The sequence below is a fragment of the Psammomys obesus genome, unplaced genomic scaffold (genome assembly GCF_907164565.1).
Source record: "Psammomys obesus unplaced genomic scaffold, mPsaObe1.curated_primary_1811, whole genome shotgun sequence".
NCBI classification, from domain to species: domain Eukaryota; kingdom Metazoa; phylum Chordata; class Mammalia; order Rodentia; family Muridae; genus Psammomys; species Psammomys obesus.
In genome coordinates this window covers 13,625,233-13,650,276 of record NW_026585895.1, presented here as the reverse complement: position 1 = coordinate 13,650,276, position 25,044 = coordinate 13,625,233, and the positions used below count along the sequence as shown (strand labels likewise).

Below are 25,044 nucleotides of genomic sequence, written 5' to 3'. Positions count from 1 at the left end.
ATTATATGGTTCCTCAAAAGATCAGCAAAGTTTCCCTATTATTATTTAAAGGAAAATTATTTAAATTATTATTTAAAGGAAACCAGAAAGTCTCTAATCCCAAGAAATGTAAAACTTTTTATGTGATTTCTGTGAACATGACCATCTTAGAATCATTATTCACAGGATCTGTTATGATATCCAAATATTCAGTGCATTACATAAAATTATTATATAGGACAAATCCTTTCCTGTAATGACAACAAAAAAACTTTACAAATGCCATTCATTCTTATGAAGTGCATGCCTTCATTGCATACTGATGTCAGCCACCTGCCGCACAGTGCTTTCTCCCTAGCTCAGGCTTCTGAACCAAGAACACAATAAGCAGTTCACTGCTGCATGGTTCCTCTTGGGGTAGACTTTATTGTCTATGCCATCTTTTATTAATTTTAACTTAAGTTTGATATGAATGGCAGAAATGGGAACTGGCTAGTGTGTTCACTAAACAACTTCTTGCAACCCAAGAATTTTTCTTAACTCAATTTATCTAGTGTTTAGCTTATCATCCAGCACACAATAGGCACTCAAGAGCCTAAGATTATTTGATTTCACCCCTACAAGTTCTTTATGATATTCACCTTGAGTGGTTCAACTCAACTAAAAAGCAGTTGATAATTTGGGGCTAGAAACAGTTTTACACTGGATTCTTTTAACCTCCAAAAAACAAACAAACAAACAAACAAACAAAAAAACACTCCCTCCCCCACAAAACAAACAAACAAACAAACTTCTGGAGGAGTGTGCTGTCCGAACTTATCTGTTGTCTTAATCAGCCAATTCTGCTCTCACTCAATAGTGAAGACAGGTTTTTCTACTGAAGAAGTAACATTTGTTGTTTTAACAAGCAAATCAGTACTTTCAAATAGGAACTGGAAACCTAAAGTATGCAGAATCAAGGAAATAGTCTAGATTAAGAAAGACTAAAAACATAACTTTTTTTTTTTTTCAGGGCCTCTTAACCTTTTAACCTCTATCCATAGGGTTCATCTAATGTTGCCATTAGATGATAAAGCCCATGTTGAAAGGACATGGTAAGATCACAGGTTCTACTCTGTTACTCCAATTTATTCTATGATCTGGGCAGCTACTTTACTTGTCTTTAGTTTCTCCATCTGCAAAGAAAACACAAGAGCTAAGTTTACCTACAGTATGAGTCACTTAAGTAAGAATGTAAGAAAGTGCTCTGAAATTTTCTCATGTTTTAATGTTCCGAGGAAAGAAATACTAACATTCTTCTCAAAAGCTGACCTTGTGCTTCAAAGAAAAGATTATCAACTTGCAGAACAACTATACTGAATTAGGAACTAGAAATAATTCTTAACAAACTTACCTCAAAATAGTCGCTAATCTTGTGGCCACGTCCTCCAATACTTTTTCCTAAAATATATTTTTGAAATGCATAGATTTAAAAGACAGTTGTGATTACCGTTTATTACATCAAAAAGAGAAAAGTGTCAAATTAAAACAAAACTTATTTAATTAAAAGCATATAAAAACTATTTAGTTTAAAAGTGTGTGGCATTTAAATAAGGTAAGAGTATTAAAAATACTAATAGTCTTTAAACATTTATAAAACCTAATCAAATCACATTTTAATAGATACATACCAATTTATGGAAGTGTGGCACTTACTGAAAACTCAGACAAATAACATTAAGGATTTCCTGCTTCCTTCTCTTCCTTCTGTCTCTTCCCTTTCTCTATCCTCCCACCTTTCTCCTTTCCTTGTTGGAGAGGGATTGCTGGGGGCCGAACCCAGGGCTTCAGTTATGCTAAGGGTACTCTACCACTGAGCAGCATGGCCATACCCTCAGCAAATGGACCTTAATCTTCAAAACATTACTAATATTCCTTAATATATATATATATGTTTAAAATCAATAAACTGAAAAGACAAATTAGTTTGTATTTGACAACCTAAGCCACATTTTATTAATAACGATGATGAAAACCAGCTTTGATTGATACAAACACAAATTTAATCTGCTGGACAGACAACATAGTTATTGTCATATTATTTTGTAAAATATGTTTTGATTTTTCTTTTCAGTTTTTCTTTTTTGAGTTAGGGTCTCACTTCGTCTAAAATGTGTTTGTTGTAAATTAACAGGATGTATGTTTTAAAAGTCCACATTTTAAAAGCTGTTCTTATAACCATATTGATAAGTAGGGTCATCACAGGTCACACCGTTCCTTACATTTTTTTTTTCCTAAGATTCATTTATCATTTACAAAGTAGTCTGCCTGCATGTATGCCTGCAGGCCAGAAAAAGAACACCAGATTTCATTACAGATGGTAAGGAGCCATGTGGTTGCTGGGAATTGAACTTGGGACCTTTGGAAGAACAGCCAGTGCTCTTAACCTGAGCCATCTCTCCAGCCCAAGTTTCCATTAGTTTTAAAGGATTTTTTTTTTCTCCCTTTGAAGAATGGATTTCTCTGTGCAGCCCTAGGTGTCCTGGAATTCACTCTGTAGATTTCTAAGTTGGCTCAAACTTAGAAATCCTCCTGCCTCTGCCTCCCAAGTGCTGGGATTAAAGGCGTGTGACACTACCACCAGGCATAAAAGACTTATTATTAAGAAAGGTAGTATTTTCACGCCTTTAATCCCAGCACTCGGGCAGGCAGAGGCAGAAGGATCTCTGTAAAGCAGCCTGGTCTACAAAGAGAGTTTATCAACGGAGCTCTCTTATCAGCACAACAAACACATCTTGAGGGCCAGGCATTGTGAGGACTCAGGACAACAAATGCTATCCAGAATTGTGACCAACACTTTCATATCAATTGATTTAGAGGTCAGTCTTTATCCTAAACAGATGTTCTTTGTGTCTCTGATGACATCCATGAAGATTTGGAAGAGACACTACCTGTCAGTGAAGAAAAGATGTATGCTGCCTACCTAGAAGTTAGTTCCCTAATTCTTTTTCTCTATTAAGAGCCCAAATTTATATGCATATGTTATATCCTTTCCCATATATATGACATCTCATTTCAGGAAGAGCCTGCTCCTATCTAGCTGCACTCCCGTTTGGTATTTCCCTCATCAGAAGTTAATTTTAACCAAGAACCACTCCTCCAAGGTCCATTATTGTTAAGGAGAAAGTTACCCCACTGTTTAGTTTCAGAGGCGGTCTGATTTCCTAAAGCAACAGTACTTCTATTATACATTACTGCTTACGGAATGGAAACATGACTTAACAGTCATGAGGTGACATGGTAGGTTTGCCTCTGGGCTTGAAACTCACTTCACAGAAGGGTGGGGTGGAAGAGAAAATAAGCCAGGGTCATTCTAAAGCAAATGCTCAGTGAGGAAAAAATGAGGCGATCCAATTTAGACAACCATCTTCACCAAGAACACCAGGCATTTTTGTGGGCAGCAGACCAGACACTTAAAAGGCCTGCGCTCTTATTCAGTGTACTTAGTGTCCGGAAGTGTGAGGGGTAAGGAGTGGCACGCAGTATACATGTGGAGGTCAGAGGTCACTTGCAGGACTTGGTTCTCTTGTTCTATCATGCAAGCGCCAAGGACTGAGCTCAAGTCATCAGGCATGGTGGCAAGTGTCTTTAACCACTAAGCAATCTCAATGGCCACCTCAATGTTTTACACTAGTTCTTAAAGACAAGTTAGCTAAACCAATGCAGAATCCTCACCCTATTTGGAAAGTTTACTTTCTGAGTTGCTGAAATGAGTTAATGTCCCTTTACAATGAAGTTACATGTTCCCTAGCCACAGGCTGGAGGGCCTATTCCAAGACAAAACGGAGCAACTGAAAGCTGAGATCCAACATACCACACACCTTAAAGAGGCCCAAGACAACTGCTGCAAACAACAAACACGGTTTGACTCCAGTGCCATGTGTAAAGTGGCAAGGCAGCTCATAAGCCTAAAGACTGGCCCCAAAACATGCAACTCCTATACATAAAATCACCAATACAAACGACCGAGGGGCCCAAGTTTCTATCTATCTTTTCAGGGCCCAAATCAAATAATATCAGTTTGTGATATGAAACCATGTCTTCTGGGCCAGAGTGTTGGCTCAGTGGCTAAAAGTGCTTACTACAAGATCAAGTTAGGTCCTAGAACTGATGGGTCTCAGCACCCACATAACAAACCGGGCCCCTTACAAATTCCAGCTCCAAGCAGGGTGGGAACAGGAGGATTGCTGGGGCTTGCTGGCTTCCAGCCCAATCAAGAAAAATGAGCCTTAGGTTCAAGGAGACCCTACCTCAAAGAAATAGGCAGAAAGTGACAGAGAAAATCTGGCCCCTGTACACATGAACAGACACACTCACCTACAAACACATATGCACAAGCACCCCCCCCCCCACACACACACACAAACAATTTTAGAGATCATGTATAGTCTAACAAAATAACTTAAGTTTATATCACAAGTTTATATATACAAGAAAGAATAAAAAATGAGCATTATAAAACACAGATGCTTTAATTAGAATCTATTCTTAAAATTTTTTTAAAGAGAACAGGTTGCTTGTTTTAAAGTTAGATGTAAAGATTGTATTTTTTTTTAAAGAAGCCATTTTAATATTGTATTTAATAAGAAAAAGGAAAAATGAAAGGAGATAAAGAAATGCTTACCAGACTCTACACCCAAATCAACATGGAAATGTCAAAGCTCACAAACACTAACCGTGAGCTAACTACACAGTACAAAGGCCTGCAGTTTCAAGTTTTTATTATTTCTATGAGAAGTACAGTCCTAAGCCATTACAAATACAGAGAATACATACCAGATATAAAATCTGCAAACCACAAAGCCACTTATTCAACAATTACCATCCTAATTAGTTAAAAATCAGAGAAGTGAGTTGTTAAGTGTGCACAGTCTCTGAACAAAGACGGAGTCTGCTTACCCTGACTACTTTCATTCTGATTTTCTGCTTTTCTCTTTCTTCCCCTGGATGACTCAGATTGTTTCTTCTCTGGTGTCTAAGGAAAATAAGTTGACACATTTTAAATTATGTTCTTAAATATGCAAAATTATTACTGTCAATATAAAAATCATTTTTACTTTTGAGGACAAATACAACATTCAACAGTGCCCACAGGATGCAAATGTAATCACTGACATGCAATTTATTTAGAAGATATAACTAAACTCACATTTACAGAATCTGGCTTAAGATAAAATGAGAAATCTGAGAATAATTAGTCCCTGATACTCTTAAGTGCAGAAGAGAGAAAAATTTAACTTTTCCTGTTTTTTATTATTCATACATACTTAGTCCATAAGTAAGCTTCGATAAGAAAATAGAGACAAAACACAAACTGATATATCTAACTCAAACTAAGAGACCATTTACCTGAATGCCTAGCAATTCTACTCAAGAACAATTATGGTAAGCACACTCATAGATTATGTTTGGCGGACATCCACCTACTTGCACCACCACAGCCAGCTCTCGCTCTGAATTCTTAAAGACAAACACCCATCTTCCCTCCCCCTCGCCCCTTCACTATAGGCCAGCATGTAGTTATTACTATGAATGGCTACTTGTGCAAGGTATGCGCTACTAGTGCTATAAAGCCAGAGTCAAAATGGAATTTAATTTAGTGCAATCTCAAAGTCCAAATGTTTTTTTAAATTTCCTCTACTCAACACGCTACATTGCCCTGGATCAAAAATTAACTGAATTAACTACAGGTATTTGAACACATTACTGCATATTTAACTGTCATGTACCACCTGTAAGTTTTTCATTTTATAAACCATAGATTTTTAAGGAAATCCTGTCAATCTACTTTTATTTCAAGTACTACATAAACTAACACTTTTATCGACATCTTTATAAAGAATCTTAACCTTGTATTAAAATAAAAGCAAGTCCCCAGTAAATAATTTATTCATATTCTTTCTAACAATCTATGTCAACAGATAAGTATTGGGGGAGGGGATGCTCAATACATAACCTTGTTTGTCCTGAAACTTTCTATGTAGACCTGATTGGCCTTAAACTTACAGTGATCCTCCTGTCTCTACCTCTAGAGTGCTGGGATTAAAGGTATGTGCCACCTCACCTAACCTAACCTATAACAGATACACCTAACACCCAAGAAAATACAAATTTTCAGAGAAGGTTAATGTTATGCTAAGCTTAAAGCACACCAAGGTTCTATTTGAATTCTATCTTTAGATTTTGACTAAAACCAACAAAAATCATAAAAATTTAATCCTAAAAGTAATATTAGAATCAGCCTTTTTTTAGTTAGAAAGTACTGTGTTTAAATGGTTCACTCCAAGGAACACTAGTCTGAGAACTAGGGGACAAACAGATTTCGTGAGGGCAAACAATACTCTGGCTATCACAAAAGGGCTGGGGTGGGATTGTGGTATATTATGTACAAATTCACAAATATGTTTGAGAAAACATTCATTATACAGTTCACTCAATAAGCATCTTAGACTATTCAAAAGTTATTTGTCTTTGTTTTGTTTTGCTTTTTTTAAAGACATAAAGTAGTACTTAGTAAAGGCTTTGGAGGGAAAGGGTCAATTCCTTTAAAGGAGGCAGAGGAGTGTTCTTGTGATTACAGTACACAGGAAAGCCAAGAGGTTTATCTCATGAAATGGGCACTTGAAAAATGACAAGAGAAAAAAAAAAATAGACAGTGTAAAAACTTTTAAACTACAATGTACAGGAGACTAGAAACAAGTGGTAAGATCCAGAAGGATTGTATGAAGTAAGTGAGTGAAAGACAGACAGGAGCCATGTACACTTAGGTTATATGTTGCTACTGAATGCAGACCTCTAACCTTCTGCCATGTCCCTCGTGAGAACACACTTGGGAGTTGTATGGAATGTAATATCTTAATAGACCAAGATTGTGGGTTTCTGAATAGGCTGATAAACTCTTGATCCATCATGGACTGTAATTACTATCGTGTTATGCCACGAATCCATTTTCTTACCAACCCTAAATGCAATACTGTCAGTACCGTAGGAACGTGGGAACTGGCAACACAGCCCCGGCACACCATGACGTCAGTACACACACTGTCATTAAGTCTTTTTGTTGTTGTTGTTCTGTTTTTGTTTTTTGAGACAGGGTCTCACTGTATAGCCCTGGCTGTCCTGGACTTGCTTTATAGACCAGGCTAGCCTCCAACTCACAGAGATCCGCCTGCCTCTGCCTACCCGAGTGCTAGGATCACAGGCGTGTGGCACCATGCCCAGCTGACATCAATTCTTTTTATGTCAACAAGTACTGTATTTATCATCCCCTGTCCACGCACTTTGTTTCAAAACTTTAATTATGTATCATAACGTAAAAGGATTAGCAGCTTCTGCCCTAATACGTTTACAAGTTAATCTGCAGGATGTACAAAACATGTTCTATTTATGGGCACACTTAACACTATATATATATATATATATATATATATATATATATATATATATATATAATACTTAGTCACAGAACCTACAGTTTAGGCCAACAACCTTAATGCAAATGTGCATGGAATAGTTGGGTTTAAATATAAATAATCTGAGTAATATTGATATTTTACAAAATAAAAATCCTCAATGAAGTCTACCACTGTCAATTGCAAGTCATTCATTTGTACACAGGCCTGTGTGAGGATTCAGAATGAGGGCAAAATGTGCAGAAACTCCACACATATTTAATCACTGCAGTCCTCATCCCTGACAAAGTTCAGAATACTATCTGCAATTTTCAAACTGTTCCCCAGATGTTTGAAGGGAAATAAGACTGTGCTGAGTAATTATTTGAAGATGATAGCTGAGCTAACGCTCTAACCTACAGAGCTACATCTTACGCCACTGCTGCCCCCAACTGCAAATGTGTGCATCTTATTTTAATATATTGATTCTATCAGCTCTCCTTTGAAGAAGCAGATTGTGACTTTTAAAACTACTCATCACACCCCACCGTTTCCTTGAAGCAATCCAAAGACATCAATGACACCACCTGTGTATTTACATAACATATAAATTTGCATTGATCAAATACTCTACAGAACTTTTCAAATTTATTATTGCTCTTGCTTAATATGCTGCTTATTTTCTTTCCTTCTCTACTTTTCTCAAATAACAGCACAGTAGCTGAGCTCAGAAAAGATTGACAGAGAAGGTAAAGTTGGATTGGTTATAGAACGAGGTGAAAATAATACATGATTATAAAAAGCCCAAGAATTCCAATAGACAGTAGAACAGTGGCTAGGAGAAAATGAAGAAAAGACTAGTACTCGTAAAAATAGCTTAGCTTTACAAATGCCAGGTTTGAGAGACATTACTCTGGCATTTCAACTGATATGTATAAACTTACATAGTATTTTCTAGCAGTTAAAAATTTGTTTGAAAAACATAGACAAACTTTAAAGCACACTAGAGGTGATATAATTAATGGATGCTACTCTCTCATTTGTAGGTTAGTGTTTGGTTTCTTTAAAGACTTATCTATTTATCTATTTATTTATTTATTTATTCATTCATTCATTCATTCATTTATTATGTATGCAGTGTTCTTCCTGCATGTACCACCAGATCTCATAGATGCATGTAAGCCACCATGTGGATACTGGGAATTGAACTCAGAACCTCTGGAAAAGCAGCCAGTGCTCTTAAACTCCGAGCCGCCACCTCTCCAGCCCAGGTTAGAGTTTATTAAATAAAGGTTTTATAGCTAACCATGTGATTTCTTGGTTTATGCTAAAGATGAAATTGTCTTTCTTCAATGCAAATAAAGTTTAAGGTAAGAAAAAATAATTCTAGTGCTGTGGCAAAATGAGGGGCATAAATCATAGTTACATATACAATAATTATATAATCATCTATAATTTATATTACATATAAATATCTATCTGCAAGCCTCAGATGAGACTGTTAGAATTATAAGCATAAATACATCATACAAGGAATTACCGTGTGTGAAGATACAGCGCATCAACAGAAAGAAGGTAGACAATACAGTTTGCTCTCAGTATTAAAAGCATTGGCTGCTCTCAGAGGACCAGGACTCAGTTCCCAGTGCCCATGAAGGCTCACGGCTATCTGATGTGACACCCTCTTCTCACCTTTGCAGGCATCATGTCCACACGTGGCATACAGACATATATGCAAGCAGAGCATCCATACATGTTAAATAGTTCCTAAAAGGTATTTTTTTCTCTAAACTTTAAGAACTTTATTAGAATACAGCAAATTCTCTTATAAAATTTTTTCTTGCTTCCTTGTATTTTACTTACATTTTTAAAAAAACCTATCATGAAATACAGACATTCTAATTCAAAGATAGTTTCAGCTACTAATGAACTAGAACTTGAATATTCCATCTTTGAAAAAGAAACAAAACTTTAATAATTAACTATTGTCTAGAGATCTTTGCATGAAACTTTGACCCCTCAAAGGACATCTCCGATACACTGCTAACTCCAAAATCTACTGTGAAACTTTATAAATACAATGTTTTGGAATCTTGTAAAGGAAGGAATGAGCAACTCTGAGTACAATCTATTTATGCTACCCTGTTTCCATCAGGTGATACATCATGGTGCTGAAGTGGGAGAGTTCCAGCAAGAAGGGTAACTATTCAACTCAAAGAGGGACAGATGTTTTCTTAAGAGCCTGGACACTTCGCTTTCCTCATACATGCCTAGCACCCCCAACCACCAAAAGGAAGTCTACGCTGAAGGGTTACTTTACTCGAGTTCTCACAGCCACACTAGTTGCTGCCCTCACTCTAACCCAAGCCTTTACCTGGACCACTTGAAACTGAATCCCTGTGTTAAAAAGAACAGACTAAGTTTCCAGTATTAGTGAAGAGTAATTTGGCAATTTAGTGAGTGTGCCATTTTCTTTTCGTTATGCAGCATAACTGTTTATTGACATTTTCTTTTCTCTGGCTTTCCCTTTAAGACTCTGCTAAGTAGAACGCACCATAAAATTAGAATCAAGTTGAACTTTCTTCTTTATTCAAATTATCTTGTCAGCAGCTTTCAGGCCACAAAAGCAGAATCAAACAGCCATAGATGAAGAACAGTTTTGTGAGAGATGAGTTGGGTGAGTTTGGGAAACAATAACTTGAGATAATTTACCCTGAAGTCTTGATATTACAAGAGTAATTACAATAGCAAAATTTAGAACAGTGGTTTCAATTTTGTCCCATTGTGATATACAGGAAATGGTAACTGTCTTGCATACACGCACACACACACACACACACACACACACACTACAGTCAACACCTTAAGCATAAGTTCCTAGTTCTACACACACACACACACACACACATACACACATCACAAACACATTATTTCTCTAAAAAATTTTTTATTTACTTTCTGGGTAGTTTCTTGCATGTATCATGTAGAGGCCAGATCCTCAGGAACTGGAATTGCTGATAATGTGAGCTACCATGTGGGTGCTGGGAACTGAACCTGGGTCTTCTCAAAAGTATCAAGTGTTCTTAACCAGTGAGCCATCAGACCCACTCTGTGATACTTTTAAGTGTAAATGATGTGTAAGAGAGTATGAACTGCTTCTCAGCCTTTGACTAAGATCAAATGTAGACTATGCACAATTGATAATTTAATTTCAAAGGCAGTATCAACCTATACTTAACAATATTAATTACCACATTTCAAGATCTGTACACAATGAAAAACTAGACAGGTGTACATCTCAGGAGTAGATTTTTCCAAGTTAAACTACTCTTAACTTCAATTCTCATTCACACACACAAACACACACACACCACTGTATTTTCTCTACAGCACATTTCATTTATCTTGTGAGTGTGTGTATGTGTGTGTGTGTGTGTGTGTGTGAGAGAGAGAGAGAGAGAGAGAGAGAGAGAGATCCTTCTTTTGTTTGTTTGCTTCAAGACAGGGTTTCTCTGTGTATCCTTGGTTGTCCTGTCGTTTTCTGACAAGGCTGGCCTCAGACTCAGAGATCCACCTGCCTCTGCCTCTCTGAGTGCTGGGATCACAGAAATGTGCCACCGTACCTGGCTCAGTCTTATTTTTAATAGTTCTACTATGTATCTACTGACAATGATTTTCAATAATTTACAAAGCTTTTATTTCTAAACAGTCTCCATTCCAAACTATTTCTAGAAAACACCTTAAAAACTCTGGAAGTGATTATGTTGTATCACTGGGAGAAACATCAGGCTATCTATTAAACTAAGTAAATTATGAATTTCTTTTGTGATATGCATTTCATAGTCTCTAAAATTAAGAATACTACTCCTAGGCTAAAGAGATGGTTCAACAACTACGAGTACAAGCTGCTCTTGCAGAGGACCCAAGATCATGTCCAGCCCCCTCATGTTGGCTCACAACCATAAGGAACTCCAGTTTCAGGTTATCTAATATCCTTTTCTGGCCTCTCTCTCAGCACCAGGCATGTCCTTGGTGCACAGATTACAGATAAAGGCAAAACATGATATACATAAAGTAAAATACCACTACCACAACTACTACTCTTACTACTGCTTATAATCTTCTGGCATAATTAGCGTAAAAATTGTGCCATATAAAAGAAAACTAATCAGGCCATAGCAAGTTCAATGGGCAACAGGTTGTCATGGTTACTCAATTATTTTAGAAAATGAGAAATAAGAAACATTAGTAAAATATTCATTATATTTTGTTGCCATGAAATGCATTTTTCTAGTATCTTTAAAGAATATTGAAAACAAAATTCTCAGCAATAGCAGCCTGAGATCAAAGCCCTTAAAACCTAAGAGTCACATGTCTGAAATTAACACCTGTGAGTGCTCTTATTCTAGATGTTACTTGGGCTGGCATATCTGACAACTGCTACAAATTATCTCAAAGCCAAAGATTCTGTACTCTAAAATACCATGTTTTCAGAAGACTAATTAGGGTGATTATCCTAAGGTAAGCTCCACCCTCCCTTAGCTATCAGAAGGCAGCTCCCCACGCTCCTACAGTTGAGAACATCATCTTACAATGAGACAGGTTTTTTAATTAGAATTTTTATCATTAATTCATATGTCTGTGGCTATGGACAAGTTACACTCTGTGAGCTTGTTTGCACAACTAGTGATTTAAATTTTAGATAGTTCTGATTCACCTCTATGGTTCACATGCTTTAAATTCCTTCACCTCTGTGAGTAGTGAGTAGACCTTTATCAAAAGAAATTTCCCTCCCCCTCTCAGACAGCACTTGGCAATACCTGAAGGCATTCTGGCTACCACAGTGCAAACGAGCTGAAGAGACTCTGCAAATACCCTTTTTGACTGTACAGGACAATCTCCTCTGCCCCCCCCCCCCCCCCTAACTACCCAGTATAAAATGCCAAGCCTCACAAACCTCACCCTGGTACGAGTTTAAGAATCATTTATAGCTGGCACTGAGCTCCCACTCACTCATAAACTTAACAGGAGCATTTCAGAGGCTGTAAAGACAGGAGGGCTTTTACTGATCATTTATGAACTGTGTACTTGTGCATCTTGGTCTTACAATTTTTTTTTTTTTAATTCCTAAAGCGGCAAATACTGATAGCTGTAAACTACGTTTCAGAAGTTTGTTGGGATGCTTAATATGGAAGAGTAGTAGAGCTCAATCTTGAGACCTAAAAGTGGATTCTTTAGATGAACGTAACACGCTGGTCTCGTTTAAACGCTGAGATAAATGGCATAGATGTGCTGACAAAGAGGGATGAAGATCTTTCGTGAAGGAGATGGGCTGACAGGGACGTTTACTTGTTCTTTCAAGAAGCATTTCCTGATCACCTACTAGAATATATCAAATACTATACGAGGCTGAACTTTCAATTAAAACAATCTTAACTTTTCTCTTCCAATTAGTTTTGTATTCAATCAGCTTAGAAGTTTTTTTCTGCCTACGAACAGTAAACCAGCCATATCACACACTTTATAAAAGGTAATATTTAACAAATTTTTGTTTTCTTGCTAAATAAGTGCCTAAAAAACTATTATTTCAAAGTGTGAAGAAATCAACATCGCATAAAAAGAGTATACCAGAGTCTCCAAGAATACTCCCAAGGGTAACCTGGGTACTGAAACTGAGAAGCCTAGGGAAAGAACACCACCCCAGGAGGCTGAATAACATGCCCTTCCCACTTTTATGGAAATGATAACTAATGACAGTCCCACATTTGAATGAGTATGTCAATGACCCCAATCCTGATCCATGTGCAGATGGTGATAGTATGTGTACAAAATGTGACACAGCCTAAGCCTGCTTCCCTACAGACAGTCCTAAGATTAACTAAACTTGCCTCTTCAGTCCTATGCAATAACCCCACCTCCTCCATCACCCACATCCAATAAACCTGCCTCTTCCATTCAGATGTATAAAATAAACGTGCTCAGTTTTCTGGGCTGATGCTGGTATATCTCCAACAAAACACACAGCCCACACGATCCCAACTTTCCTCTGTCATTTTCTTCATTTTCTACCTCTCCTGACAAGCCAAACCCTAAGATGTGCAGGTTGAGGCAAAGCCCTTCTTTACTTCTACCACAGTAATAAGAAAACAGCTAGTAAACTCAAACCCATTTGGGTGAGATACAAATAACAGAATTTATCATTTCAAGAGTTTTGTCACACCAGGACATCCAAATACATAATGCATAAATTGCCAGTGTGATGTCACCACCATGTGTCACATAGTCTATAAACTCTAAGAAAATTAAAGAAAAAGAAAGTAATGTGTTAGCACACTGACAAAAGCCTACCTGAAGCACATTTAAGGAAGCAGGAGCCCTCAGGCTACATTTTAAGATGTGGTTGTCTGTACCTAAGCCTCTATTAACACCCATGTCACACACTTGTAGGATATTCAGCTCTAGTTAGCTGCCTGCAGAAACATCCACCTCACTTTAAATCACCCCAAGTTCCTTCCCTTCCCTTCTCTTTCTCAATATCAAATTCTACTCATTTTTTTTTAAGTCTAGTAGGATGCAAGAGCCTATAAAACCAAAACAAATGCTGCAGAACTACTGCCCTAAGCATCTGGGAACTCACTACACATTAAAGTTTAAAAAAAAAAAAAATGCCCTGGGTGGTGACAGTCAGTAGCTTCCAGCAAACTCGAAGGATCTGGGGGCAAAGGGAGAGAGTCTGAAAGTCCAGCACTGCAGCTCATTCCTCAAGCCGCAGATTGACACTTTATGAAGAAGGCTGCACTGCTGCAGTCATCTCCCGGATTCAAGTCTCATCTCCCTCAGATCCCACCCTCTGCCCTGAGAGCAGGGGGGCCTGTCTATTCTTTACTTTCTGTTTGTTTCTCCCACTTCCAGGTTGGTTCTCCCATAACCTAACCTCCAAATTCCTCACTGTGAAATTCCAGGGTCTCTAAAATGTGGTTCCTGTCTGCCAGGATTCCATACTAGAAGTGTCCAAACCACTGAAATGTTAGGCTGCTTGGTAAAAAAAAAAAAAAAAAAAAAAAAAACCAACAACAACAAAAAAAACCTCTGGTACTCTTAAGTGCCCTTACAAGTAGACAGAATTGAAGGTTGCCTACCTTTGCTCCCCTAGTACCTTGTACTCACACTGTTCACAAAACAGTATTTAAATGTATGTTTGCCTCCTCCCAAATGCTAATTTCATTTGAAGGCAGAGAAATCATATTCATTCTCATATTCCATGGTCAGGCTAAATGAGCAGACAAGTGATACACAATAAACGCTGATACTGGATTTCTGAAGCTTGTGACTTAGGATGATGTGGATGAAAGGAAACCTAGAACCTTACTAACAAGTACCCACCCTACAAAGAGCAAAGTATTTGTGTGTGACATGTGTGTGGGTACATGTGCATGCAGGTGTAAAAGTACAGAGAGGGGTCAGAAGTCAATGCCAGTTGTCTTCTTCATTCTCTACCTTATTTTTTGAGATGAGGTCTCTCCCTGAACCTGGAGCTCACTGATTGGTTAGACTGGATAGTTAGCAAACTCCCTGGATCTGTCTCTGAGCATAGGGGTTAAAGACATGCTACCATGCCCAGTTTTTTATGTGGGTACTGAGAATTCAAACTCCTGATTTTTGCACAGTGCACTTCACTAATGTGACAACTTTCCAGCCCCCACGAAAGGTTTTTATTCTGCATCTAAAAATAAGTCCTATGTGCATATTAAATAACACATAGATGAACTGAAATGAAAAGTGTAAATTATATTGATTGAAGTATATTCAATCAATCTAATATTGACTATGAGGTGCTTTCCAGTTTTAACAGTAATAAGACAGAAAATATGATTCTGGGTATGTGAACAGAAAACAATTTAGGAAAGAGTGAATTAAAATCCTAACCACTAAAAAAAGATAATATTCAACTGGTAAACCAAAGCAGGATATGCACACATTTCTATCCAAATTTGTAAGTAAACACCAGAAGGAAAAGTTAAAATAACTGAGGTTAGGGTATTGTTAGGTGAGAGGACAGCTAATTTAAAAAAAAAAAAAAAAAAACCAACAACAACAAAAAAAAAAAACACAAACAAACCTGCTAGTAGTACTATCTGCTTGCAGAAATAAACACTACTGTTTTTAAATGTATTATGGTGCTGGGATTGTAGCTCAGCAGTACAATATCTGCCTAGCAGGCTCAAGGCCCTGGTTCCATCCCAAAAATAAATCAGGAAGCAGATTACCAAAAAGACAAGTGATGCTGAGAGACAGGGGGATATTCCCTACATTATACTACTCAGGGTATTTAATGCAGAAGAGTTCTTCTACCTCACAATCACTTACTCCCAGGACCTTCAATCATGACCTAGGAACATCAGTATTTGGTATGTATAAAATTTCATCTCAAGGAAATTAATTAAGGTTCCTGCTATAGAGATAAAACCTGAGATTTGTATTCCAGATAAGCAACTTCTGACAAGGAAATGTAGAACAAATAATGAAAGTCACTTCTTTGACTATTAGAGAATATGTACAATCTGAAGAAATGTCAAAATACTATGCTACTAGGCTTAACTATCAGTTTGTAAAAATCCCACACAGAGCACAGGACAGCAAAAGCCAAATAATTTTTCAAGATTTTCTAATGCTGCCCCAAATGTCAAAATGTCTATGCAAATAAACTTCTGTACAAGTAATACAGCTAGTTAAAATGCAATTAAAAATATAGCCATGGAATTCCCCACCCCCAACCCCCACTCTGAGACAGGGTTTCTCTATGTAGCCCCGGCTGTCCTGGAACACTCTCTCTAGACCAGGCTAGCCTGGAGCTCACAGAGATCCGCCTGACTCTGCCTCCCAAGTGCTGGGATTAAAGGTGTATGCTACCATGGCCTGGCAGCCATGGAATTCTTTAAAGAAAATTTTTATTAATAGATTAATTCCTCTAAAAGAATCTAAATATTTGATCTATAATCTGCATTGTGACTACTGGTAATTAAAGAAACACAAAAATACTTTATTTCCTATGAAGATCTTATATAGGGAACCTAACTTTTATTGTATTTTGCTATTAAGGAACCAAACAAACACATAACAGAAAGGAAATACATCTAAAGTTACTTTATTGCTCTTCATAACACAAGATTATGAAAGAACATGTAAGATTACTGAATACACTCATCTACAAAAAATATCAAGAATATTCCAAAGTCCAGAAGAAATAAAGTAAAAATATTCTTGATAAGTTGTTTTGTTTTGTTTCAACTCAACCTGGGTTAGGACTAAGCTATTTTAAAGGTCGTAGTACACATGTGCTAATCTGAAAAGCTAACCTGTGGTCACTGAAGCTACAGGGGCAACTAACGCTTACCTCAAGGGAACCTACTGGAGATAAAGTCCCGTCACTTGCACAGTCCTTTCAGCTGCCTGCCAGTTGTCTCTGTGGAAGGGAAAGCCTGATGAGTGAGAACCCTATGCCACACTCCTGTGGAGTGTAGGGTTGCCTGTACAACTGCACAAAACTGCCTACCTACAGGTTCTTAGATCTCTCAACAACACACAGCTAGAAAGATGCCGCCTGCGAGTTTCTCTCTGCATGGAACAAGGAAGCCAAACGCAGTAAGAATTTCTGAGTGTTAACGGCCTATTGGCAGAAAAGACTAAAGGAACCAAGTACAAACGTGTTACATCGACAGGGAAACACAAACATGTACATGCACGCATACATACACAAAGTGGTTAAAATTAATGGACAGAACTGTATAGCCCAAGAAGAGAAAGGCTAGACTCACAAAAAGTCATTGTATCAAAACACGAGTGCTAAACCCAAACACATTCGTGTCCACCATTTTCAGAGACGCCATTGAGTATATCATGCACAGAATTGACCATACCATGGACCCAAATGTCCACTTCTAAATACCACCTACTTTCTTGGTGAGGTCAGTAAATTGGTACTAGTGAGGGGGATTTATCATTTAAAAAAATATGCAAAATGAAAACCATCAGCTTGATTCCACAAGAAAGTCTACAAAGAAGAAAGATGTATTTTTAAAACTAGAAAAGTACACAAACCCTCATTAAAGATGAAACTAAGATGGTAAGTACTAAAATAATAATTTTAACTATGAAATGCAGCATATTTCAAAACCCATCTTCACTGTATAAAACTGTAAATGGCTGGTCTTCTTTTGACAATACCTTTATATTATTCATGTGCAAATTAAGCTGCAGAATCAAAAAACTACAGTCTAATGGCAAATATAATCCTTAATCTAAATGTTTGCTTCATTAAGGCCACCCCCTCTCCCTACCAGCCCCACCCGGGGTCGGGGAAACACTGCATGAAAAAGTTCTAAAAGAAAACTTTAAAATATTAACCTTCAGTACCAGGGTTGTTGGGGGGGGGGGGGAATGCTCATTTAAAAGACAATTCCAGTTTTTATTTTCCCAGCACATTTAAAATAAAATTACTTACCTCTGATTCTTTGTCACTTAGAGATCCTAAGCTTCCAAAACTGTGATTAGAACTTTCATTGTTTGTTGAAGCCTGTGAAAGATTTTTAAAGGTGAAAATTAGGAGGGATTTTAAAGAAACATACTACAAGGTATAAAATCTTTATATATATGAAAATCAAGTATGATTTCTCTAATCAAGGAAGACAGGCAAGCAAGGTAAATGTAACAAATACCATGCTCTCAAGCTACAAATGTCTAGAATGATTTGTCAAGCTACCAAAACTGTGCTGTTTCAGCATCTTACTTGTATTGGTGACTTTTTTACAACATCATTTCAAAAGCAAAGAAACTGGGCTAGGATACAGGATGAATAAAGTCACCTGCCAATGTAAGGAAAGCATCATCCATGTGCCTCAGTCACAACAATCACATTCCGTGTCTCACACATAACGGCCAATGTAAGGCATCATCCATGTGTCTCTGGCATTATAAGAATCATATTCTGTGCCTTGTTGTTCTGTTTTGATTTAATTAAACTCTTAACTACTTTGACAGTCTTAACTGCTTTGCTCAAGTTTTCCCACTTTCTGGACAATGACAAACAGATACAAGCTTTCTGTTGGCCGGCTGGTTATCTGCCCTCCTTCCAGCATGCTTCTACAATGCTTAGCATTTTGTGAACTCCTGTAGCAGGGTCAGTGTCTTGAATCCATCCTCACGGGAATTTTGACCAGAGGATGATGACAGGTTGCCACACAAATGCACACTAACTGATCCTCAGATTTCCCTCTCATTCCTAAGACTAGCCACAAATCTTACTGTTAAGTTACAAAGTGGCAACTGGGGGTGGTGTTGCCTGCCAGTGATCCCAGCATTCCAGAGGCAGACTCAGATAGATCTCTGTGAGCTCCAGGCTCGCCTGGTCCACAAAGCAAGTCCAGGACAGCCAAGGCTACACAGAGAAACCTTGTCTTGAAAAAACAAAAGCCAACAAACAAAAAAGTTACAATACAACCTGGCCTAATTATTTATAGACAACTTTCTGGAAACAACTCTGATTACTGCATGTTATGAACACTGTTTAAGGCTATCAACATGGAATGGCAGCTGACATGATTAAGATTCAAGGAGTTTTTGAGATGGCTCAGTTGGCAAACTGCTTGTGTAAGTATGAGGACGTGGGTTCAATCCCAACACCTACATAACCTCTAGACACAGTGCAACACACACCTGAAACCTCAACACTACTAAGGCAGATACAGGAGCATCCTTGGGGCTTGCTGGCCAAGCAGTCTATTCAAACAAAGGCATTCCAGGTTCACTGAGAGTGTGGTCTGAACAATAGGCGGGAGGCTAGAGAGATGACTCAGGCATTAAGAGTGCCAGATGTCCCACGTCTAATTCCCAGCATCCATACAGTAATTCAGAACCATCTCTAACTCCAGTTCCGAAGGATCTGGCTCATTCTTCTGGTCCTTGCAGGAACCAGGCATGCAAGCGATGAGCAGATATACATGCAGGCAAAACATCCAAACAGTATTAAAAACAAAAATGTTTAAAGGTGTGTAGTGACTGAGGACGACACTGGCACTGATCTCTCCACAAACATACACACCTGAACTCATATTTGTAAACACACATCAATTTCTGAATGCATAGACTAGAAAAAAAGACAGAAAATGCCTCAGTTTTGGAATAAACCTAAAAACCAGCAGCAGAGGGAGGGAACTCTGAGGGAAAAGCCATGCTGAACCACCTTATTGTTCAGGCCGCCTGAGTTCTCGAAAAGCAAACAAAATGAGTCAATCATATAAGGTTACTACAAGGTGCAATAAGGGCCCAAATTAACAAAAATATCCACAAAAATAGGTGAAAACTGTAACCCACTATTTCAAAGTGAAACAAAAATGGTTTAAGAAGGAAGAACACTACAATCCGCTCTTTAAACATGAAAAAGTGACAGAACTCAGGGAAGGTTCAAAAATATTATTAGTAAGGAACATGCAATCACCACAGTAATATGGTGCTTTAAGAAAGCCCTAAGGTCACAAGGACGTTTTGAAATCACAAGGAATACAATAAAAAGGACTTCTATTTATTAGGTTTATTTGTTTCGCTGTGTGTGTGTGTCAGTGATATGTAAAGGTCAAGGACACCTGCAGGAATTAGTTCTCTCTGCCTACCCCGAGGGTACCAGGGATTGAATTTAGGTTGTTGGGCTTGGCAACAAGCACCTTTACCCACAGAGCCAACTCATGGACCAAATAAAAAGAACGAGAGAAAACAACCAGGGAAGCACTGGCGATTTAACAGAGAGAAAGGAAAGTACTTAAAAGACCAGTAAAAGGAGAAAATAATAAGAATTATAATTTAAGGGGTATTTCCTGACAATATTCTAATTTATAGTCGATTAGGAAGATATGACGCATACCTATGAATATCAACTCAGAAGAATGCCAAGTTTTCCAAAGGCTTTATGTGTTTATGCCAGAAGGAAACACTGAAGAAGAGCAATTATGACTACAACATTTTATATCCAGGGAAGGTGATTTTGTTTGTTTTGTTTTTTGAGACAAGGTTTTTCTGTGTAACCTTGGCTGTCTGGGAACTCACTCTGGAGACCAGGCTGGCCTGGAGCTCAGAGATCTGCCTGCCTCTGCCTCTGGGATTAAAGGCGTGGCCCCCCCCCCCCCCCATCACCACCATGGCAAGTGAGTTTTAAGACACTGAATACAATCAGGAACTACCTGCTCAGACAACCACAATGAAAAACTGACCCTCTGAGCACTGAGGGGAAGCAATAGGGTACGATTTGTTTACTGATAAAGAATACATACATAAACAATTGTGGGATATTATAATTGTACCATCTGCACCGTCCTAAAGAGCAACAGATTCTCAGCAGACTATAGATACAGATTCAAATGAAAATAATACTGTCCTGAATTTGGACACAAGAACTGCCCCAGAGCAACTACAAGTTGGATCAAAATCTGTAACTTCATTGGTTAGAAAAAATGATTTCCGGACACGACAGAGGCTATGAAGGAAGGAGAACTATGTAGAAAATAAAGAACCACAAAGATGAAATTAAAAATTTTGCATGTAAATTGTGCCCATGCCTCTAGTTAGTATCTGATCTGTATGATGGAGGAAAAAGAGGAAGGGAAGGATGACCACAATGATTATGATGATGACTGTGATGAAAATGACGATGAACCAACCTTTTCTAAAACTGGAAAGCATGAATTTTAAATTAGAAAAAAGGGCTGAAGAGATGGCTCAGTGGCATGCACGGCTCTTGCAGAAGATCTGAGTTTAGTTCCCAGCACACATGTTGGGGTAGCTAACAACCTCCTGTAACTCCAGGTCCAGAGGATCCAATGCCATCTTTTGGCCTCTATAAGTATCCACACAATATGCATAATTAAAAACAAGTTTATTTTTTAAAGTAAATAAACCTTCAAAATGGAAGGCTGCTTCTGCTGAACCAAGCAAGCTCAAGGTTCATGTTATGAAGACTTAAGTGCTAGAGATAAATACAACATCCTGAAATGCTTCAGAGAAGCAATTCATTCACAAGGATCAGAAATCAGAATTGTACCAGAGTAATAAGCAATAACATGGAAAGCTAAAAGACAATAGAACAATGCTTCAAATTTGAGAAATTTCCAACCTAGAATTCTATTCCCAGATAATGACCAAAAAAAAAAAATCAAAGGAGGAAAATAAGCACAGTCTGAAAACATTCCCCATGTCCCTTTCCAAAGGAAATAAGTGGAAAATATGCCCTATCAAAACAAAGACATACCCCAAGACTAAGATGTCGGATACAGGGAGCAGGAGCTCAAACACAAAACAAACGGAAACAAATACTCAGGGTTAGAAGAGAGAGTCTAGGAAAACACATCCAAGGAACAGAGCAAATAGCCTAAGAAGAAATGAATGAAGTACTTCAGGGGAGAGACTTACAGAACAAGGGGAAAGAAGGGAAGAATAATTAGTATTTTAAAATGATGCCTACACCTCTCTGCTGAGAAGTAAGTACATGGATTACACTAACCCAATAAATAACTGTTAGCTGTGGAGAAAACAAAAGCTTTACAAAGAAAATACAATAATGGAGCCAACAGGTTCAGGTAGGAATAGTTGAAAAATATATGCACTGAAACAGCAATTTAACCATAAATTAAAGTACTAATACTATCAAAATTAGATGAGGTCGGGCCGTGTATTTATTTCTGTAAGGGAGCAGACTGGGTGATTTAAGAGTTAAGTCCTCGCCTTCGACAACACAAAGTCAGTCTGTAATGGCTCTGTTGCTGGACTGATTGTTTGGGTAACTTCCACTCTGGTGTTAGTAGCACAAGGGCTTAACCTGCCACACTTCTCCGCATCTAACAGTACAACTCCCCTAGCTCAGCACTGTCCTTCACTACGATCTTGGTGAGTCACCCAGCCTGGCCCGGCCTTGAATTCACAAGCCATGTTACCATGCCATGGCATCTTTACCTTTATGTTCTGATACACATTTTGGAAGTTTATTCATTTTTACCTTCCCTCAGACACTGCAATTTTTAATCAGCATTGCACTGATCTACAGAAAAACTTACGAAGAAGTGACATCATTATCAGGTGGAGTCTTCCCACTCATAAGAACTACAACCCTCATTCCTCGGCCATCTTTTCTCTGCACTTTGTAGCCCTTGGTCAAACTGTCAAGTTTCTTTTGTCAGATTTATTCTGAAGTACCTTGTAATTTTCATGTTCTTGTACAGAATATCTTTTAAAATTTTACTTTTCATTTGTTGATCTGTAAAAATATTGCTAATTTTGGAAAGACATATACATGACATGACCCGTGTATCCTCATCTGTCACTTCTTTGGGATTTTCTTCTGCAGCAGAGTAGATAGCCTTTACAGTGGTAACATGACTGAGCTGAGTCATGTAACCAAGTAGGCTGTGTAAGCAAACACAGTGAGTCATTCCCTATGTACTAGGAGGACTAGTTTTGAGTCGCTATTGATTTCAGCGGCTCTGTCACCACTATGTTGATTATAATGGAAAATTATACTGCCTTGGCCTCTCAGATGCTTGGATTACAGATGTAGCCATAGCATTTGGTTCTAGATATTCCTATTTAAGGTCAATTATTTAAATGTTAGGAATCTTGGCACAGATTCCTTGGGTAGTAAAACTAGCAATTTCTTCCTAAGTATTCTTAACTTTACCTTCTACACCCGAACTAATATGCATTTTTTTCTGTATATTCAACAGTGCCCTGTGCCATGAAGTGGTTTACTTAATATTTTTGTTCTTTGGTTTCAAAAATTACATTGCAGCTATCTTTAAAACATTTTATTAAACAACCATATATTCTGCTACTCAACAGAAGCAACCTGTAAGTTCTCTATACAGAATATTTGAAACAGTATGACAGTCTAAGTGCATTATTGTTCCACAACTAATCAAGGGAAAATAATTCTGTTACACCGTAAAAAGAATATTTTCCTAACTCCAATGTAACTTCTTTCTGCAAGGAACCTTTTTAAAGTTACTTACATATTTAATTTTGACTTAATGTTATTAACAAAGTTATGGGCACAAAGCAGTATCTCCATACAGGCCAATCAGAGCAGGGGAGTTGTTACTTCCAATTCCTGATCACCTGTTGTAGCTCCTTTCTCACAGTTCCATACAAAGTACAAATCTGATGCTACAAATCAGAGTCAGCCTTCATGCACTAGAGGATATCAGAACCTACAACTCCTTTCCTTCCCAGCTTCCCATTACTCACTCTCCCTCTCTTCTTCCTTTTAGTAATTCTACTTTGAGATCAATTCTTGTTTCCACATAGCACAGAGAACATGCAATACTTGTTCCTCTGCATCTGGCTTATTTCACCTAACAATGTCCTCTAGTTCTGCCAGTTTTGGCACAAATGGCAAATGTTTATCTTTTTGGATGCCTATTTATTTTTATTTTTGTGTATATATGTGTGCCAGCTTGTCATATGTGTACCCAAGTGTACAAAAGAACGCATCACATTCTCTGAAACCAGAGTTACAGGAAGCTGTGGGACACATGTAGATGCTGGCAGCCCACCTGGGCCCTCCGAAAAAGCAGCCACTGCTCACTGAGCCATCGCAGTCCTGACATTTACTTTCATTTTACATGGATGAGTATTTGCTGAATGTATGACTCTGAACATGCGTGCAGTCCCCACAGAGTCCAGAAGATGGTGTTAGATCTTTTTGGACTAGAGTTACACATGGTTGTGAGCTGCCATGTGAGTGCTAGGAATTGAAATGGGGTCCTCTGGAAGAGTATGTAAGGTTCTTAACCACTGAGCCATCTCTCCAGCCCTGGGATTTCATTTTATCACTGAAAAAAGTTCTTGTGTGTGTGTGTGTGTATTATTCAGTATCAATGCATATATCTTAGTTGATTTACTATAGTAGTTATTAGTGTTATAATAAACATCAGCATTCAGATATCTCTGGTATACTGACTTCATTTCCTTTGGGTATATTCTAGAAGCAAGACAGCTAGTCCATCCTACAGACTTAGTTTTTCTGAAGATGGTTCTCCATAATGACCATCCTAATTTACATTCTCACAGGCAGGGACTAAGAATTTCTTTTTGTTCCCATCACTGCCAGCATGTTATTTTCACTTTTCTGGCTATAGCCATTCTGATTAGGGTGAAATGATATCCCATCACAGTTCTGATTTGCATTTCCATGACAGCTACTGATGTGTAATTCTGTAATGCTTTCAGTGGTGATCCTGTCAAGACTTTGAAGAATGCTTAAACTAGAAGACACAGTTTTTAAACTGAGACCACTAAAACTAAATTTTAAAAATTAGCTTCCTCATTTAAATGCCTCCACATTTTAAGTCCACATGTGAGTACAAAGAAAGATCAACTTCCAAAGCTGTCTTCTGGCCTCCCCACATACACACCACAGCACAGATATGCACCTAAGATAAAAAAAAAAAAAAAAATGGAAAATTACTTATTAAGTCCTTATGTAGACAGTAAGCATAAATTAGGCCATAGAAATATAAAAAGGACCATCATCCTATTCCATAAGGTTCTACTGCTAGAAACTAGGGATTATCAAACTATAACCTACCACCTATTTTAA

At 37.9% G+C, this 25,044-nt stretch overlaps 1 protein-coding gene across 1 annotated transcript in view; it reads right to left on the bottom strand.

The window, feature by feature from the left end:
• Tlk1 (tousled like kinase 1) overlaps window positions 1-25,044 on the bottom strand; it is a 107,845-nt gene that overhangs the window by 42,302 nt on the left and 40,499 nt on the right. Inside the window, exons 3-5 of the mRNA XM_055600238.1 lie at window positions 17,911-17,982; window positions 4,918-4,993; window positions 1,373-1,419 (exon numbers count right to left, since the gene is read on the bottom strand). Coding sequence (XP_055456213.1) covers window positions 1,373-1,419; window positions 4,918-4,993; window positions 17,911-17,982 — 195 coding nt within the window. The remainder of the gene's footprint in view (window positions 1-1,372; window positions 1,420-4,917; window positions 4,994-17,910; window positions 17,983-25,044) is intronic.